This window comes from Somniosus microcephalus, chromosome 3, assembly GCF_052327205.1.
Source record: "Somniosus microcephalus isolate GS21.2 chromosome 3, FLI_Smic_1.0, whole genome shotgun sequence".
NCBI lineage: Eukaryota > Metazoa > Chordata > Chondrichthyes > Squaliformes > Somniosidae > Somniosus > Somniosus microcephalus.
Genome location: NC_140989.1, coordinates 92,050,486 through 92,066,005, shown reverse-complemented (window position 1 = coordinate 92,066,005; position 15,520 = coordinate 92,050,486). Strand labels below are relative to the sequence as shown.

The 15,520-nt window shown below is 44.1% G+C and overlaps 1 protein-coding gene across 2 annotated transcripts in view; it reads left to right on the top strand.

The window, feature by feature from the left end:
• The window catches only part of LOC147121204 (proteasome activator complex subunit 4-like), a 187,606-nt gene that overhangs the window by 29,502 nt on the left and 142,584 nt on the right, over positions 1–15,520 (top strand). For both annotated transcript variants that reach the window (XM_085981336.1, XM_085981335.1), the window contains 2 exons: positions 6,659–6,808; positions 8,711–8,774. In XM_085981336.1, coding sequence (XP_085837462.1) covers positions 6,659–6,808; positions 8,711–8,774 — 214 coding nt within the window. The remainder of the gene's footprint in view (positions 1–6,658; positions 6,809–8,710; positions 8,775–15,520) is intronic.

Below are 15,520 nucleotides of genomic sequence, written 5' to 3'. Positions count from 1 at the left end.
AACTTTGTATGTCCGGCAGTTTTGATAGATCGGCAACACGCCGGTCCCGTCAGTGCCGGATATCTCAAAGTTTCCTGTATTTAAGAATTTTATAATTTAAATTTTTTTTCCATGAAGCTGACGAGATGGGTTTAGCCTGATTTATAAGGTTTAGATAAACAGAACTTAAAGGACAGTTTCACCAATCATCGGAGGGGCAGGTTTATAAAAACGGCCACCAGACTACAACAGAAATCAGTAGTTATCACAGACCCAGAATAACTAAATTTGCAGTAGTTTAATGTCTCAATACTTGATTAACCCATCAGCTTTTCAACCCATTTCACACAAAAATCAACTTTCTTTACTGGGATTGGAAGTTGCCATTATCAACCATTCGGGTCATTTGGAAGGTGGGACTGGAGCCATTCAGGAATTCCGATCAGTTGGATGGTGGGATGGGGGCTACCAACATCAGATAGGTTGGTGGGTAGGACTCAAATGAATCGATCAGACCTTACTTTCTCTCATTTTAAGTTGAGTACAAACTTAATGCAGAAAAATGTAATGTAAGTACAAAGTAGTTTCTGGGGCATGCCCAAATATGGTCCTATGTGAAGATTTATTTTCTTGAAGACAAGTTGCAGCTGTTTTTTGTGATAAAGGGGATATTTCATGGTGTGTGTGCATGCATGCATTACCTGGCTTTATTAGAAGATTTCTGGTTTGGAAATAAAATGTGGAGTAAGGTTTGTGAGGTGGCGAATTTTACTTATTTTAAAAATGACAGAGATTTACACTGTTACATGCAGTAGGCTCCAAAATACTGATTGAATCCATCAGACTGAGGGAAAATATATATAGTGCATTCAGCACTGACATCCCTCTGGTAATTTCTAAATCATTACTGTTGAAACTACTTTTGTGTGCTAAAAAAATCGAAGTTGCAAGGATATACCTGCAACTTAAGGTATAAGCCCGTGTCCCACTGCACTTAGTCTAATTGCTTTCTTCAAATGTCATGACGCCCATATTAATGACACTTTCAGCTGTTGATATTTAAGGACTGTCTCAGCTTTTCTTTAAGCTGTTGATGAACTTTTGCTAGTTTTGTAGGCTGCCATGCATGCTCCTTTTAGTTGAAACTGCCAAAGTGCCTTGGCAGTAATTCAGTATTGTACAATGCATGTTTATTTGGCTTTTTGTGTAAATTGCGAATAAAACAAGGCATACAAAACAATATGCCTACAGAGGTGGGCACATTTGTCCTGTCACACATTCAGATTTTTTTCTTGCCAATGAGCATAATAAATGAGTGTGAGGCACATTCATAAGGCAGTTCTTCACCAGAAAAAGGTCTTATTTCCGATAACAGCTTTGAAGTACACAGTTTTGTTTTAATAACTATACATTTATCTTGCATGTTCTGCAGAACTTGCCCAACAGACCATTTGAATGTTTATCTCTATCTGCCTGTACTCTCAACTTCAGCTGCTGTACTGAAGGAGCTCAATTGCTTGCTGTCTATGTATAATCCTTTTGCAATTTACAGTTAGGTTTTACAGCGAGTTATATTTCATATTGGTTAAAAAAATTCTTTAATGTCCTGAAAATCCTGGAGACATTTGAAAAGTTATTTTCGAATGATATGGGAAGAGAATTCTCAACATAGCTTGTCCCACCTTACTCTACTATCTCTCTAAGTCAAGTCGATGAATGTGTTTCTCGTGTCCATTGGACTGTTTACTGATTGGAGTGTGTGACAGGCTTAAACAACTGCAGTTCCCTTGGCCAGTTCATGTTCAAAAATTGCAGTCCTGTCACAGTATTATATGAAGTATCAAAACGCAGCAGTTTGATCTGGAGAATAAAATAGCTATTTACTGATTTCAAGCTGTTTTCCCCCCACCCACCCCAACATTCTCCCCTTCCTCCATGCCCCAACATCCGCTGTTCTCCTGCTGCCCATTTTACACCTACTTCAACTGTGCCACCTCATCCCTGCACTGCTTCAGACCTTCTCTTCCATTTGAGCTCTGCATTTACTGAATTGATGCTGCAGTTCTCTTTGGTCTTACTTCACAGTTAGACTCATTAGTGCTATAGGTATTCTTTTTTACTTTGAGAACTTAAAAACTGATGCCAATAGAAATGAAAATCGTGCAGTTTCGATAATGGACAGCTCATCCACTCGGCCAGTTTATCGTCTAGTTGATGAAGATGAAAATTACCCACTAGTTGTTTGCAGATTTCCAGACGTTTTGCTTTGCTACAGATGCAGACTCATCTGTAAAGGCTACTTCTGGTCTGAATACTGAAAATAATGAGCACATTTTAAGTTGAAGTTTCCTGACAAAATAAAATGGGGTAATCCCAACTTGTTTACTATTAAAGACCTGTCAGTTTAACATCAGTTGTGAGGAAGTTACTATAATCTATCTTCAGTTTGAGTGACTGAGCACTTGGACAGGCATTAGTTGATCAAAGAGAATCGGCATGTGTTTGCGAAGGGTAGGTCATGTCTGACTTAAGTCTGTCAATTTTTTTGTCTTCTAATATTCCTGTGAAGTGCCTTGGGATGTTTTACTGCGTTAAAGACACTATATAAATACAAGTTGTTGTTGACTAATCTAGCTGAATTATTTAAGGAGGTCACTGGCATATTGGATAGGAATATCCATAGATATTGTCTATTTGGACCTGCAGAAAGCATTTGATGAAGTTCACGAGATTATTAGCAAAAATAAGAGCGCATGGAATTGGAGGTAACTTTGTGACATGGGCTGGTAATTGGTTAGGAGGTAGGAGACAGTTTCGAGGGTTCAGTTTCTGATTGGTGGGATATGACAAGTGGTGTTCCCCATATTTATTCATGACTTGGATGAAAAAATCCAAGTTTGCAGATGCCACTAAGTTAGGAGGCACAGTCAGTTGTGTAGATGTAGCAGGAAGTTTCAAAGGGATATAGACAGACTGAGTGGGGAAAAACTATGGCAGAAAGAGTCCATTGTGGGAAAGTCATCCACTTTGGATCAGCGAAAGACAAATTGGAATTTTTTCTTAATGGTGAGAGACTAATAGCTGTGGAGGAACAGAGGGATTTAGGTGTGCATGTACACATCACTAAAAGCTAGTGCACAGGCACAAAAAGTAATCAAAAAGACAAATAGAATGTTGGCCTTTTATCTCAAGTAGATTGGAATTCAAAAGTGTGGACGTGATGCTTCAGTTGTACAGAGCCTTAGTCAGACAGCATCTGGAGTACTGTGTTTAGTATTGGGCACTGAACCTCAGGACTCACTCCAACCTACCTCCCTCTGAACTTGCAGCACTCCATTCTTTCAGATCCAAACCCGACATTATCATTAAACCTGCTGACAAGGGTGGTGCTGCTGTTGTTTGGCGAACCGACCTCTACCTAGCGGAAGCTGAACGTCAGCTCTCCGACACCACCTTCTACCTCCACCTGGACCATGACCCCCACTACCGAACATCAAGCCGCCGTTTCCAAGACTGTCACTGACCTCATCTCCTCTGGAGATCTTCCCCCCCCCCCCCCCCCCCCATGGCCGCCAACCTCATAATTCCCCAATCCCGCACAGCCCGCTTCTACCTCCTTCCCAAGATCCACAAACAGGACTGCCCTAGTAGACCCATCGTTTCAGCCTGTTCTTGCCCCATGGAACTTATCTCTTCCTATCTCAACTCTTTTTTTCTCCCCTTGTCCAGTCTCTTCCCACCTACATCCGCGACTCTTCCGACGCCCTCCGCCACTTTTCCCGGCCCCAACCGCCTCCTTTTCACTGGACGTACAATCCCTCTACACCTCCATCCCCCACCAGGATGGCTTGAGGGCGCTCTGCTTCTTCCTTGAACAGAGGCCCAACCAGTCCCCATCCACCACCACCCTCCTCCGCCTGGCTGAACTTGTTCTCACATTGAACAACTTCTCCTTTGACTCCACTCATTTCCTCCAAATTAAAGGTGTTGCTATGGGTCCTAGCTATGCCTGCCTTTTCGTAGGATATGTGGAACACTTTGTTCCAGTCCTACTCGGGTCCCCTCCCTCGCCTCTTTTTTTCCCGGTACATTGACGACTGTATCGGTGCTGTCTTATGCTCTCGCCCTGAACTAGAAAATTTCATTCACTTTGCTTCCAATTTCCAACTTTTCCATGGTCCATCTCCGACTCTTCCCTTCCTCGACTTCTCCATCTCTGGGGATAGGTTATTGACTAACATTCACTACAAGCCCACTGATTCCCACAGCTACCTGGACTACACTTCCTCCCACCCCGCCTCCTGTAAGGACTCTCTTCCATTCTCTCAGTTTCTCCGTCTCCGCCGCATCTGCTCCGATGATGCCACCTTCCATACCAGTGCTTCCGACATGTCTTCCTTTTTCCTCAACCGGGGATTCCCCTCTACTGTGGTTGACACGGCCCTCGACCGTGTCCGTTCGATCTCCCGCACTTCTGCCCTCACCCCTGCCCCTCCCTCCCGGAACCACGATAGGGTTCCCCTTGTCCTCACCTTTCACCCCACCAGCCTCCACATTCAACGGATCATACTCCGCCATTTCCGCCACCTCCAGCGTGATCTCACCACCAAACGCATCTTCCCCCTCACCTCCTGTTTCAGCATTCCGTAGGGACCGCTCCCTCCACGACACTGTAGTCCACTCCTCAACCACCCCCAGCACCCCTTCCCCTTCGCCCGGCACCTTCCCGTGCAAGCGCAGGAGATGCAACACATGCCCTTATACCTCCCCCCTTCCCACTGTCCAGGGCCCTAAACACCCCTTCCAGGTGAAACAGCGATTTACTTGTACTTCTTGCAATTTAGTATACTGGATTCGCTGCTCACGATGTGGTCTCTACATTGGGGAGACCAAACGCAGATTGGGTGATCGTTTTGTGGAACACCTCCGTTCAATCCATAAGGGGGACCCCGAGCTACCGGTGGCCTGTCACTTTAATTCTCCGCTCCATTCCCACTCAGACCTCGCTGTCCTCGGCCTCTTGCAGTGTTCCATGGAAGCTCAGTGTAAGCTCGAGGAACAGCACCTCATCTTTCGATTAGGCACTCTACAGCCCTCTGGACTCAACATAGAATTCAACAATTTCAGATCATAACCTTGGCCCCTATCACATACATATATATTTTCTTTTTTTTTAGCCACAATTTTTGTTTGGCCCCCCTTTTTTTCTTTTTCCCTCCCACATGGCAGCTGTCTTTCATTCTGCCAGCGCAATTCACACCTCATCTAGAGCCATCCTTTGTTCCGTCACCTGTCCTATTACCACCTCCTCTCGCCTTGAATGTCTCTTAATCTCTCCTGTTTTCTATCCTATCAATGACCTTCCCTTTTGTTCTTTCATCCCCTCCCACTTTTCTCAGCCCCTAAACCTGCTTTCCATTTCCTGCTTTTTTTTCCAGTTCTGACGAAAGGTCATCGACCTGAAACGTTGACTCTGTTTCTCTCTCCACGGATGCTGCCCTGGCCTGCTGAGTGTTTCCAGCATTTTCTGTTGTTACTCAGGAAATATATATTGGCCTTGGGGTGGATACAGCACAGATTCACTGGAATGATACCATGGCTTAAAGGCATAAATTATGAGGACAGATTGCATAAACGTGGCTTGTATTCCTTTAATTTTTAATGTTGAGTGATCTAATCGGGATATTTAAAATGATTAAGCGATTTGATAGGCTAGATACAGCGAAACTATTTCCACTAGTGGGAGAATCCAGGACAAGGGGGCACGATCTTAAAATCACAGCCATACACACTCACTACACACAAAAATGGCTGGGAGTCAGGTTTATTCTTCTGAGGGACAATACCTTGCTCAGTGCAAGACAGTCCAGCTTGTAACCTGGCCAAGAACTGGTGGAATTAATGTGTGACTAATGGGTCAGGCAGTGGTGTGCGTGAATGTCAACTATCCAGCCCAGTTTTTGAGGGGGAAACTGAGCAGTACTCCAAGCTGCACAGTCCAACACTGCATAATTATATATAGTATTACCAATTCCATTACAGACATGTTTTTATTTTTTGAGTTGCTATCCCACTATTGATGCATCACAGCTTCCGGCTTCATCAGATAGGTATACAGGTGATGTTGGAGATCTGGTTCGTGTGTATTTTAATTCTTATATCTGATATTTACCACAAATAAATATCTTGCTTAAATTCCTAGACATTGAACCTTGGGCTCTAATGCCACGAGGGCAACTAGAGACAGTAAATTGACAGTGTGTGAGACAGGTGATCTTTGTTCCAGAGACAAATCAATAGTCTTAGGTTACTTAAGAACATTCTTGACCTAAGACTTATTTCAGCAAAGTAAATAAACATGAACTCCCAGATATATTTATATGTATTTCTGTTTTTCGGCGGCTCAAGTTTCAGCTCTTCATAGTCTATGTGCCATATAGACAACAGTTAAACCAAACTCTCTCAATGTTCCGTTTATTTGAATCCTACAGCTCTTTGAAGTGAACAATTATTGGAGGAAAAATTGTTGAGCACTATTCCTAAATTGTTAACTTGCTATGTGAATAGTATGTGTTTATATGTACATTTTTAATACTTTATTGTATAAATGTGCTATTTACAATATTTTGTTGGAACACGAAGTGCTTTTTTGTGAGCAGAAATGGTTTCTTGTGCCCAGGTATTTTCCAGATGAAGCTACAGCAGAGATGTTGGATGAATGGCAGCCATTAATGTGTCCTTTTGATGTCACCATGCAGAAGGCAATCAGCTATTTTGAAATGTTTCTTCCTACCTCCCTTCCTCCTCATCTGCATCATAAAGGATTCAGGTCAGTATACAGATAGCTCATTATTCCATTTTAGATTTTCTTTTTCTTCAGATAGTTTCTCTCCCTGTAGTGTACACCATTCCCAAGCTCTGAAAAGGCATTCATTTCCTAGGCTTCTGTAGTAACACTACTAAAGTGACTGGAGGTGATTGGCCTTCATGTTTTTCTTCCTTCTTGTGGGGAAAGTCCAGGTATTTATTTGTCTGGCAATTCCCTTTGATGGCCTGGCCAAGATTGGGAATCTTGCAAAATAAATTGAAGCAGCCAACACGGATTTCAGAAAAGATGATTGTGCTTGACAAGTCTAATAGAGTTCTTTAAGATATAGTGGAAGTGGGAAATGCAGTCAATGTGGTGCACATGGACTTTCGGAAAGCCTTTGGCAAGGTACCACACAGATGACTAGTGGAGAAGATGAAGGGGTATAGAATTATCAGAATGGTAGAAATTTGATTTTTTTTAAATGGTAGAAGCGCAAACAGTAGAAGTTCAGGGTATTTTCTCAAAATGGTTGTCAGTGGATAGTGATGTCCAACAGAGTTCTGTTTTGTGACCTCTTCTGTTCACTGTATACATCAATAATTTAGGTATGGGGTTAGAGGGAGTGGTATCCATATTTGCAGACAATACTAAAATAGGAGACATAGTAAATAATTTTGGACTAAACCGAGGGAAGCTGCAGGAGATAAAAGTTGGTAGAATGGAATTCCATGTCAGTAAGTTTGAGGTGCTATATTTTGGTTTAAAATAAAGTAACTTTGGGGGAAGGTTGGATGATATGGAAGAGCAGAGCTATTTTGGGGTTCAAGCCCACAAGATATTAAAAACAGCAGCTCTAGTGGTTTAGACCATAAAGAATCTAATGGAATACTGGGTTTTATGGCAAGAGGTACAGAGCATAAAAATCAATGGTGAATCTATATAAAACTTAGTATGACCACAGTTTGAGTACCATATGCAGTTTTGGACTAAACACGATAGGAAGGATGTTGAGGCAACAGATTCACTTGGATGCTGCCTGGTATGAGGAAATGTAAATACGAAGAAAGACTTGGAAAATTGGGACTTTATTCATTAGAACAGAGGGCATCATGGGGTGATTTGATGGAGGTATTTAAAATAATTAAGGATGGAACTGGATAGATAGAAACGAGATGTTTCCACTAGCTGAAGGGTCTAGAACGAGGGGACGTAAATAGAAGATTAAATGTAAGTGATTTAGGACAGAGAGCAGGAGGAACTGTTTATACACAGGGGGTTGTGAGGCTGTGGAATCCACTAGTGGAGTTCGTGGTTGAAGCAGAGATTAAAGGGAGAGACCATGAGAAAAGCAGCCGCACAAAGATAGTAGAGACAGCTGAGAGACCACATTCTATGACTTATTGTGTGCAACGCTGCGGAAAATTGATTAGTAATATATTAAAAATCTTGGATTTGTCTACACTTGTCAACTATTTTCATTAAGAATTCCTATTTTCACATTTATAATGGAAGCTGCCTATGTAAATATGTCATGCTGTACTTGCACCCTCCTGCTGAGGAGCCACTGCAGTGTCACCACCGATGGGAGGGTGAAATTACAGCATGACAATTTGCATTATAAATATAAAAATCTAAATTTATAATGGAAATATAACACATCACTTTAAAATGGGAACTCAGTTACTTCTGTGCACCTTTGTCCAATTATTCCCTGCCCTCTAACCTCTCTCCACCTGAAGACGACACTTTCTCTACTCCCCATGTGCAGTACCACAGGAAATCAACCAGCTGAAGATAAATATGTGGGAATCTACATATTTTATACAAGAACAGTGATTCTTTTGCTTATTGAAGGTGAAACTGCTAATATGTTTTCATTAACATATTTTGAACCATTTTTTGTTTTTTGTTTTCCTACAGGCTTTGGTTTGATGAATTTATAGGCCTTTATGTCACAGTTCAGAATCTCCCACAGTGGGAAGGGGTAAGCCAATCATTCCATGGACTAATAGAGTGAAAGACCCTTGGTGATATCATCTGTAGATATTGGTCAGCTTCCATATGTATGTTGACAGCACCCAGCTCTAACTCTCCACCACCTCTCTCAATCCCTTGACTTCCTTTTTGCTGTCAGACTGGTTGTCTGACATCGAGTCTTGGATGAGCCGTGAATTCCTCCAGCTAAACGGAGGTCTTCACCTCCGTCACAAGTGCCATATGTTTGCCATCAATTCCATCCCCATTTCTGAATCATATCGTTTGCAACTTTAGTGTCCAATTGAATCCCGAAGCGAGCTTCTAACCCTATACCCCAAAACCCAAAGCTGTTTTATAAATATATTAAGAGTAAGAGGATAACTAAAGAAAGGGTGGGGCCTATTCGAGATCATGAGGGTAATCTGTGTGTGGAGGTGGGAGTCTTTGGTAGGGTTCTTGATGAATACTCTGCGTCTGTTTTCACAAAGGAGAGGGGCGAAGCAGACATTGCTATCGGGGGAGGAGTGTGAAATATTAGATGAAATAAACATAGTGAGAGGGGAAGTATTAAGGGGTTTAGCAGCTTTAAAAGTGGATAAATCCCCAGGCCCGGATTAAATGTATCCCAGGCTGTTAAGCGAAGCAAAAGAGGAAATAGAGGCCCTGACAATCATTTTTCAATCCTCTCTGGCTTCAGGTGTGGTGCTGGAGGACTACTAATGTGGTACCCTTGTTTAAAAAGGGAGAAAAGGATAGACCGAGTAATTACAGGCCAGTCAGCCTAACCTCGGTGGTGGGAAAATTATTGGAAAGAATTCTGAAGGACAGGATAAATCTTCACTTATAAAGACGTGGATTAATCAAGGATAGTCAGCACGGATTTGTTAAGGGAAGGTCGTGTCTGACAAACTTGATTGCATTTTTTGAGGAGGTAACAAGGAGGGTAGATGAGGGTAGTGCGTTTGATGTAGTGTATATGGACTTTAGGTTCCACATGGCAGTCTGGTCACGAAGTTAAAAGCCCAGGGGATCCAGGGCAAAGTGTCAAGTTGGATTCAAAACTGGGCCGGAGACGGGAAGCAGAGGGTAATGGTTAATGGGTGTTCTTGTGACTGGAAGGCTGTTTCCAGTGGGGTTCCGCAGGACTCAGTACTAGGTCCCTTGCTTTTTGTGGTATATATCAACGATTTTGACTTAAATATAGGGGGTATGATTAAGAAGTTTGCAGATGATACTAAAATCGGCTGTGTGGTTGATACTGACTGCAATGTCCGTGTGTAATTGAGACACGGACTGCAGAAGTTGGTTATAACAGGTGTTTACTGAATGGAGACAAAACTGGAACTACTATACAAAGTTACTACACAGGCTTATATACAGGGGTGGTCACTACTGGTACTGCAGTATACAGGGGCTGCAGAATATAGTTGCTTCTTCAAGGTACATACACTACAATTCCTCCCCTTTTAGCTAAACAGTACATAACATTCGATTAATAATTAAATAACATATTTACAATTACAGTTGCTATATACATTAGCTGAAGTTAATCAATTATAAATTCAGTCTTTGAGGAGGCTTCCTGATTCTGTCCGGATAACGCCTCTTTGGGGTATCAGGTTCTTCTGGCAAAGTTGATTCGGGATCAATGTCGTTGTTTGGTTCCTCTGCTTCCAATATCACCGATTCTGAGGTAGATGCAATTGGTACTTCGGTTTCATCACCAGGTGTATAGGATCGTGGTGTAGATTTGACTTTTTCCAGTTACTCTAGAATCTGGTCAGCATGGCGTCTTACAATGCTCTCTCCAACGTCCACGGTATACATTAGAGGTCCTTGCCGTGTGCAGATCGTTCCTGGCTGCCATTTCTCTGTGCGGTAGTCCTGGGCCAAAACTGGTTGACCTATCTTGAAACTCCTGGTTGGCCTTTCATTCATATTCTGAAACTGCCTGTTCTCCACATCTCTTCTGATGTTTGGCTTAACCAAATCCAAGCGGCATCTTAGTCTTCGATTGAAGAACATCATGGCTGGAGTTTGGTTGGTAACCGCATGTGTCGCATTCCGGTAGACAAACAAGAAGTTATCCACCTTGTGTTGTAGGGGTATGTCTTCATTACACATTGCCTTGATAGCCTTCTTGAATGTTCGAACGAACCTTTCCGCCAATCCATTGGTGGCTGGATGATATGGGGCGGATGTGTAATGCTTAACACCATTGTTCTTTAAGAACCTCTGGAACTCTTCAGACACAAACTGTGGTCCATTGTCGGAGCAAATCTGTTCAGGCAGCCCATTTCTGGCGAATATGGTTCGTAAGACTGATAGTTTTTTCTGTGGTGGTTGAGGACATTTTTATTACCTCTGGCCACTTTGTGCATCCACCGCAATTAAAAACATCGAGTCCATAAATGGACCAGCAAAATCAATGTGTACCCTTTGCCATGGAGATGAGGGCCACTCCCATGGATGTAGAGGGGCTTGGGGTGGGGCGTTGTGGACCTTCTGGCATCCTGTACAGCTCTTGGTCATCTCTTCGATTTCTCTATCAATTCCCGGCCACCACACAAATGCTCTGGCTAAGTTCTTCATTTTTACCCCTCCCAGATGACCCTCATGAAGCTCATTGAGCACTCTATCCTTCAATTTGGGTGGAATTACTACTCTGGATCCACACATCAAGGTTCCTCGGCACACTGACAGCTGTTCTCTTCTCGGCGAGAATGCTGGCAACAGTGGTTTGCCATGTGCTGGCCATCCCTTCACCGTTAAATCATAGACGCTGGAGAGTGTCTGGTCATTTCGTGTTTCCTTTTCTGTTTGCATTCGTCACAGGTAGACATTTGACTCTGGTCGAGTGGAATACCTCCACAGGATCCACTGCAGGGGCTTCTTCCACCGTCGGCAACGGTAGACGTGACAATCCATCAGCATTCCCATGCTGTTTAGTTCCTTTGTACTCGATGTCATATTGGTGTGCCCCTAGGAAAAGGGACCACCTCTGTAGCTGTTGTGCTGTCATTATTGGGACGCCCTTCTTAGGGTTGAAAATGGAGACAAGAGGTTGATGATCAGTTAGTAGAGTAAATTTCTGTCCGTGCAGGTAGTGATTGAACTTCTTCACCCCCCACACCAGGCTGAGGGCCTCTCTGTCAATCTGGGCGTAGTTACGCTCAGCTGCAGTTAACGAACGTGACGCAAACGCTATCGGCCTCTCTGAACCATCAAGGGATTTATGTGACAGTACCACTCCAACGCCGTAGGGAGACGCATCACACGCCAGTCTTATCGGTAGTGATGGGTTGTAGTGAGCCAATACTACTTCTCTTGAAGTGATCAGGCCTTTACACTTCTGAAAGGCCCGCTTACATTCATCGCTCCATTTCCATGCTACTCCAGTTTGTAGCAGGGTGTTCAGTGGGTGCAGAATTGTGGACAAATTCGGCAAAAACTTATGGTAGTAATTCACCAATCCGAGGAATGACCTCAGTTGCGACACATTTTCAGGTGCTGGAGCCTTAACTACCGCTTCAATTTTGTCAGGGGACTTATGTAACCCCTCTTCATCAATCGCGTGGCCACAATACGCTATTTTTTTCTTTAAAAACTCGCACTTGGGGCGATTGGCTCGTGGCCCATGTTCTCTTAGTCTAGTGAGCACCTGCTCTAGGTTGGCAACGTGTTCACTATCATTTTCACCTGTCACTAGGATGTCGTCCAAGTAACACTGAGTCCCCGGAATCCCTTGCAGGACTTGTTCCATCGCTCTTTGCCATATAGCCGGAGCTGATGCAACTCCGAATACCAGTCGATTATACTGGTAAAGACCTTTGTGAGTGTTTATCGTGAGATATTTCCTAGAGGATTCTTCAACCTCCATCTGCAAATATGCTTGCGCTAGGTCAATTTTTGTAAAACGTTTCCCTCCAGATAGTGAGGCGAAAATATCTTCTATCCTTGGAAGAGGATACTGTACTGTGTGAAGGACTGGGTTCACCGTCACCTTGAAGTCCCCACAGATGCGAATCTTCCTTGGCTCCTCAGACTTATTGTTTAACATTTTCTTCATGACAGGAACGATGGGTGTCGCCCACTCGCTCCAGTCTACCTTAGATAACACGCCTGCATTCTCCAGCTCTGCCTCGACGGCTGGGCGAATTGCATACGGTACCGGTCTTGCTTTGAAAAACTTGGGAATTGCATTCTCTTCTATTTTTATCGAGGCGGTTACGCCTTTAAGAGTGCCCAGTTCTTGTTGAAATACCTCTTTTTAGCGTTAGCTAAGATTTTTTGACAATCGTCCAGGTGTGACGTCGTCATCCTTTTTACCAACCACAGTCAGTGCCTGAATGGAGTGCCAGTCGAAACTTATCTTTCTGATCCATTCACGTCCCAATAACGGTGGTCCACCATCTTGCAGTATGTACAGATACAATTTCTGTATTTCCTTGCCGTTGTATTCGACAGGCACCCTTATTTTCCCTCTGGGGTATACTTTCTGCCCCGTATATGTCTTCAAGACAATGGATGTGTCTTTCAAGGGTATGTGTGAGAATAGCCTCTCGTCGATTCATGATGGTCAGGGCTGATCCTGTATCCAATTCCATTTTGACTTGGGACCCTGCTATCGTGAGGGTGACCCAAATGGTTCGGTGATCCTCTTTTGCGATTACATTGTGTAGTTTGAGACAGCTTAATCTCTTGTTCCCGGATTCACTCTCGCTCTTCTGGTCTTCGGAACTACTGTCCGTCATCTTTTGTACTTTCCTGTACTGTTCCTTAGTAGTCTTTTTGTTGTCGTTAGTCTTCTTCCCGGACCTGCAAACTCGTGCAACGTGTCCCATCTTTCCGCATTGCCTGCATGTTTTGTCCTTGGACCAGCAGTCCTTCTGGTCATGGGTTGTTCTGCCGCAGCGATAACATTTTTCAAATCCCCGTGTCATTTCATGGGTGCCGTATTCCTGTGGCTTCTGCTGTATTTCCGCAGCTCCCCTTGCTGCTGCTTCGTACGATACTGCCAGGCTGAAAGCCTTATCTAGCGTCAGCTCTTTCTCTGAGAGTAACCTCTTCTGGGTTCCTTCACTCAGGAGTCCACAGACAAATTTGTCCCGTAGGGTATCTGCCAGTCCTGCTCCGAACTGGCAGTGCTTTGCTAGCTTGCGTAGTTCCGTAAGGTAATCAGCATTGCTCTCATCTTTATGCTGATTTCTCTTGTGGAATTTAAATCTTTCTGCTATCAGCAGCGGTGTAGGATTTAGGTGTTCCTGTAGGATATCAACAATTTCGTTAAAACTCTTCGCCATCGGTTTGACTGGAGTGATCAGGTTCCGCAATAGGCCGTACGTTCTTGCGCCCATTAAGTTTAGTAGTACCGATGCCTTTTTCTCATCGGCTACTTCATTTGCCTTGCAATATACTTAGACTCTTTCCACATATGTGGTCCAGTCTTCTATTGCATTATCGAAGGCAGTGATATTGCCAGTCTTCGGCATCTTGGAGATCTAAGATGGCGCCACCCGCGCTTTGCCTTCTTCCCCGATTGAACAAAATGGCTCCTCCCGCGCTTTGCCGCCTTCCCCGCTGGATTAAGATGGCGCCTCCCGCGCTTTCTGCCTTTTCCGCTGCTGCCAGCGCTGTTGCTGGCGTTTTTATGCCTTGATGGCGACGCCCCCGCGCTGCTGCCAACGCTGCTCTCTGCGGTCCCCGTGGCAAACTGCAGCTCCTCGCGGCTTTCTGCGCTTCTAATTTCTTTTTCTTTTATTTTAATTACTGTTCCCGTCGTCAGAGCAGACCCTATGGGACACTTCCCTCCCTCTTCTCGGGTCTGTACGCTGCCCGGCTTCGTAGCATCGGCCGCGCCCTGTGTGCTCCACCCTCTCTCTCCTCTTCCCGACAACGCTGCTCGGCCCCGTTGATAAGCCACCCGATCGAGCTCTAGCCCGCCGCAGCCCAGGAAGGATCAGTGTACTACCTGCCACCAGCCCGATTAGCTGGAACACCATAGACTGGATAACCAAGCCCAGCTGTCGACAGCCTCTCCTGCAAATCTTCGAATTCGATGAATCAGAGGGCGGTTGCCCACGGTCGACGCCCATTTCTTCTGTTTGTTTTTTTTGTTGGATTTCTTCCTTCTGGATTCGACCTCTAATAACTTCGCTTCAGGGATGGATCCCCGTGAGGTGGTGCAGAACTGTAGGTAAGTTTGGACCTGTTCGTCGCCAATGTAATGTCCGTGTGTAATTGAGACACGGACTGCAGAAGTTGGTTATAACAGGTGTTTACTGAATGGAGACAAAACTGGAACTACTATACAAAGTTACTACACAGGCTTATATACAGGGGTGGTCACTACTGGTACTGCAGTATACAGGGGCTGCAGAATATAGTTCCTTCTGCAAAGTACATACACTACACTGACGAAGGAAGCTGTAGACTGCAGGAAGATATCAATAAATTGGTCAGGTGGGCAGAACAGTGGCAAATGGAATTCAATCTGGAGAAATGTGAGGTAATGCATTTGGGGAGGGCTAACAAGGAAAGGGAATACACATTAAATAGTAGGACACTGAGTAGTGTAGAGGAACAAAGGGACCTTGGAGTGCATGTCCACAGATCCCTGAAGGTAGCAGGCCAAATAGATAAGGTGGTTAAGAAGGCATACGGAATGCTTGCCTTTATTAGCCATGGCATAGAATACAAGAGCAGGGGGGGCTATGCTTCAACTGTATAAAACACTAGTTGGGCCTCAGCTAG